The sequence below is a fragment of the Ananas comosus genome, linkage group 24 (assembly GCF_001540865.1).
Source record: "Ananas comosus cultivar F153 linkage group 24, ASM154086v1, whole genome shotgun sequence".
Lineage (NCBI taxonomy): Eukaryota > Viridiplantae > Streptophyta > Magnoliopsida > Poales > Bromeliaceae > Ananas > Ananas comosus.
In genome coordinates, this window is record NC_033644.1 from 431,851 (window position 1) to 435,080 (window position 3,230).

The 3,230-nt window shown below is 39.2% G+C and overlaps 1 protein-coding gene across 3 annotated transcripts; it reads left to right on the forward strand.

Moving 5' to 3' along the window:
* LOC109728618 (protein ODORANT1-like) lies at positions 762-2,641 on the forward strand. 3 transcript variants are annotated; one of them, XM_020259083.1, is made up of 4 exons: positions 762-865; positions 1,236-1,505; positions 1,627-2,319; positions 2,438-2,641. In XM_020259083.1, exons 2-4 carry the CDS (start codon positions 1,243-1,245, stop codon positions 2,472-2,474), a joined length of 993 nt encoding a protein of 330 aa, XP_020114672.1. In that variant the 5' UTR covers positions 762-865; positions 1,236-1,242; the 3' UTR covers positions 2,475-2,641. The 3 variants fall into 3 exon arrangements, with proteins under 3 accessions (XP_020114672.1, XP_020114673.1, XP_020114671.1); XM_020259084.1 differs by lacking the exon at positions 762-865 and adding an exon at positions 908-946; XM_020259082.1 differs by lacking the exon at positions 762-865 and adding an exon at positions 976-1,087.

Here is a 3,230-nt window from a genome sequence, read left to right on the forward strand (position 1 = left end):
TTGGGCCACATGGACGGCTCATGTTGGCGTGGGTCCCACCAGGTGCGCCCGGAAATCCTAACCCTAACCCTAATCCTAACCCTAACCCTAACCCTAACCCTATACCCTATACCCTATTCCCCTCGAAACCCTAAATTAGGAAGTGTGATGTACATAGGTGGGGGACAGGTAGTTCCTTGCATGCTTTATCCTATTGCGAAACCCTACCCCCATTCGAGCCACTCACCTCTCGCCACGTGGCACTAATGCACCTAACCTCTTCTGCCTCGTTGTAACGTGTCACCTTGGACTACGTACCTGTCCCCTTCCCCATCACTAATAATTATAATAATAATATATTTATACATATAATATTATTATATATATTATATATTAATTAATAATAGACGAGTACTGTATATGTATATATACATGTTTAGTTTGTTTCATATATTTATATATATAAATATATATATATATATATATATGCATGCATGGATGGTGAATACTATTGTATGGTACGTACGTAGCTTTCGTAGTATCCGGCGCTCTCCTAATTCTTAGATCTTCTTGTCTCTTTTAATTTTTTTAAGAAAATTAATAAGCCTTTTTGTATATATATGTGTATGTATTTATATATATGTATATTTATACATAAAAAAATGTTATATTTTGCCTAACTATACTGTAGATGGATCACACTATACGTGGACTTGAGCATGTTCTTATATATATATATATATACACCTAGAAAAGCATAGGCTATAGTTGTGAAGAGCTGCGTCTCCCTTACACAAACCCCCCCTCTCTCTCTCTCTCTCTCTCTCTCTCTCTCTCTCTACACATCATTTCCCTCAACACCTTTACTTTTGCACTGTAGCCTAAGGTTAGTTCTATATATGCTTATTAGGGTTTCTCAAAAATGAATTTGTTACTTAAGGCATGCATGCATTTGGCCCAATCATAGGTACCGTAGTACTATTATTAATTCGAGGAGAAGCAAAAGCAGCAAACGCATGCTTGAGCTTCTGCTTTTGAGACCCAGCTGCATACTTTTCGCTGAACCAAAATCTCTAGATTCTTCTTTGTCGATCCTAGCTAGTGTGCTGTTCTTTCTGCCCATACAGGCCCACCTCATGAGTTGCTTATAAATATGCGACAAGAACATTTTAGAAGCCTCTACCCACGTTTGATATATCACCATATACATTTATATGTATTGTAGACTTAATGTTTCGTAATAATATATCATACAGGCGCAAAATGGGAAGGGCTCCATGTTGCGATGAGATCGGCGTGAAGAAGGGCCCATGGACACCTGAGGAGGACAAGTTGCTCGTCGAATACATCCAGAAGAACGGCCACGGGAGCTGGCGGCATCTGCCGAAGCTGGCGGGGCTGAACCGGTGCGGCAAGAGCTGCAGGCTCCGGTGGACGAACTACCTCCGTCCCGACATCAAGAGAGGGCGGTTCGCCGAAGAAGAAGAGAAGCTCATAATCCACCTCCACTCCCTTCTCGGAAACAAGTAAGTAACTCTCTCTCTCTCTCTCTCTATATATATAATTTGTTAACTTCATCTTTAGGTTGAGAGAACACTATATATATATATATTCTTGTTGCTTATATTGATTGCGATATTCTCGAAGGTGGTCGTCGATTGCGGCGAGACTACCAGGAAGGACCGACAACGAGATCAAGAACCACTGGAACACGCACCTGAGGAAGAAGCTCCTTCACATGGGCATCGACCCGGTGACGCATAAGCCGAGGACCGATCTAAACCTTTTTACGTCGAGCCTCAATTTGATCAAACTACAGGCAGATGCTACGCATTTGGCGAAGCTGCAATTGGCGCAGGGCCTGCTTCAGGTCCTGACCACCACTGCTACTACTACTAGCAACTCAAACCCTAACATGGACTTGGTGGGTCTCATGGGATTGCTGAGCTCTTTAAGAAACTATGAGGGCTTTGTCAATAGTAATAACTCTAGTCCTCATGGTATTCAAGGTTCGCATTCTTCGCTCTCGAGCTTGCCGAACATGGGTTTTGAGAATCAAATTGGCGAGTTTCAAGCGCCGATCGATCACGGTCCTAGTCCGCACGAGCTTCGTGTCGAGAGTAATGGCGCTAGCAAAAATTTGTACACAAGCTCGACGATGAATTCGAATGCAATGCCGCCTTTAGTTTCAGCTACTAACTCAGAGAATGCGCAAATGTACGCGTCGAACTCGGGCGGTAGCGTGCCCCTGAGTTCGCCATCCTCGACGCTGTTCGATGCTTGGGAGGGACTCAATCTGGAGGATCTGAACAATGACTTCGGTTTGAAAGATATGTTAGAGTAAGCTACTTATTCTTTAATTCCTATCCTCTTTTTCTTTTTTCCAATATGTTGAAGAAGCTTAATGCCATGCATGTTATGATATATAAATATATATCTATATGTTCTTAAACTGCAGGCAAATATCATCTTCATCATCTCTACACAGTTATTAGGAGGAGGCATGCAATTCATGGATGTGGTTGATGCACACTTGGAAGTTCATTTGAACAGTTGAAGCTTGATAATGACTCTCTTTGTATATTTTGTGAACATTTTGTGATCATGTACAAAACAAAATACTCAGTGATGTATGATGTTTATGAGATTTTTTTTTTCCCCCTCCATTGATAGTACAAATTAAACATTGAGATAATCATAAGGACCATATCATATTATTATTATTTCATAAATATGTAGATGTGATTGATTTTGTGCTCTTTCATGTCAATGTTACTTGTTTCATAAGAGTTGAATGTAACACCTAGCTAGAACATCACTAAAGTCAAGTAGGGTAGGATTGGGTAGTTAAATCATTGATAAACGGTATATTAATATAAAAATAGTTAGTTGAAGCAGGAGATGGCTTGTGAAAGTAGAGAAAACATGGAAGCTTCTTCTATAGCTAGAACTACATAAATATATATATATATATTTAAAAAAAAAAATTTCGACAAATTCTACGATATTATTAAAATATCGTTATTGAGTCAGTACTATATATATTGGGGTTAGTAATTTCAAACAAGACATCTAATCAAAGGTCAGTTTTCAAAAGCTAATTAACCACTAATTATAATTTGCAACATTATACAAAGTTGACTCGCCACTGTTAAATTAATTACATCATTTTTAAGTTCGATTGATTTATCATTAGCTAGGTCCCTTCTGCATTGGCAATCTCTGTGATAATTGAATTAAATTAAAGTATG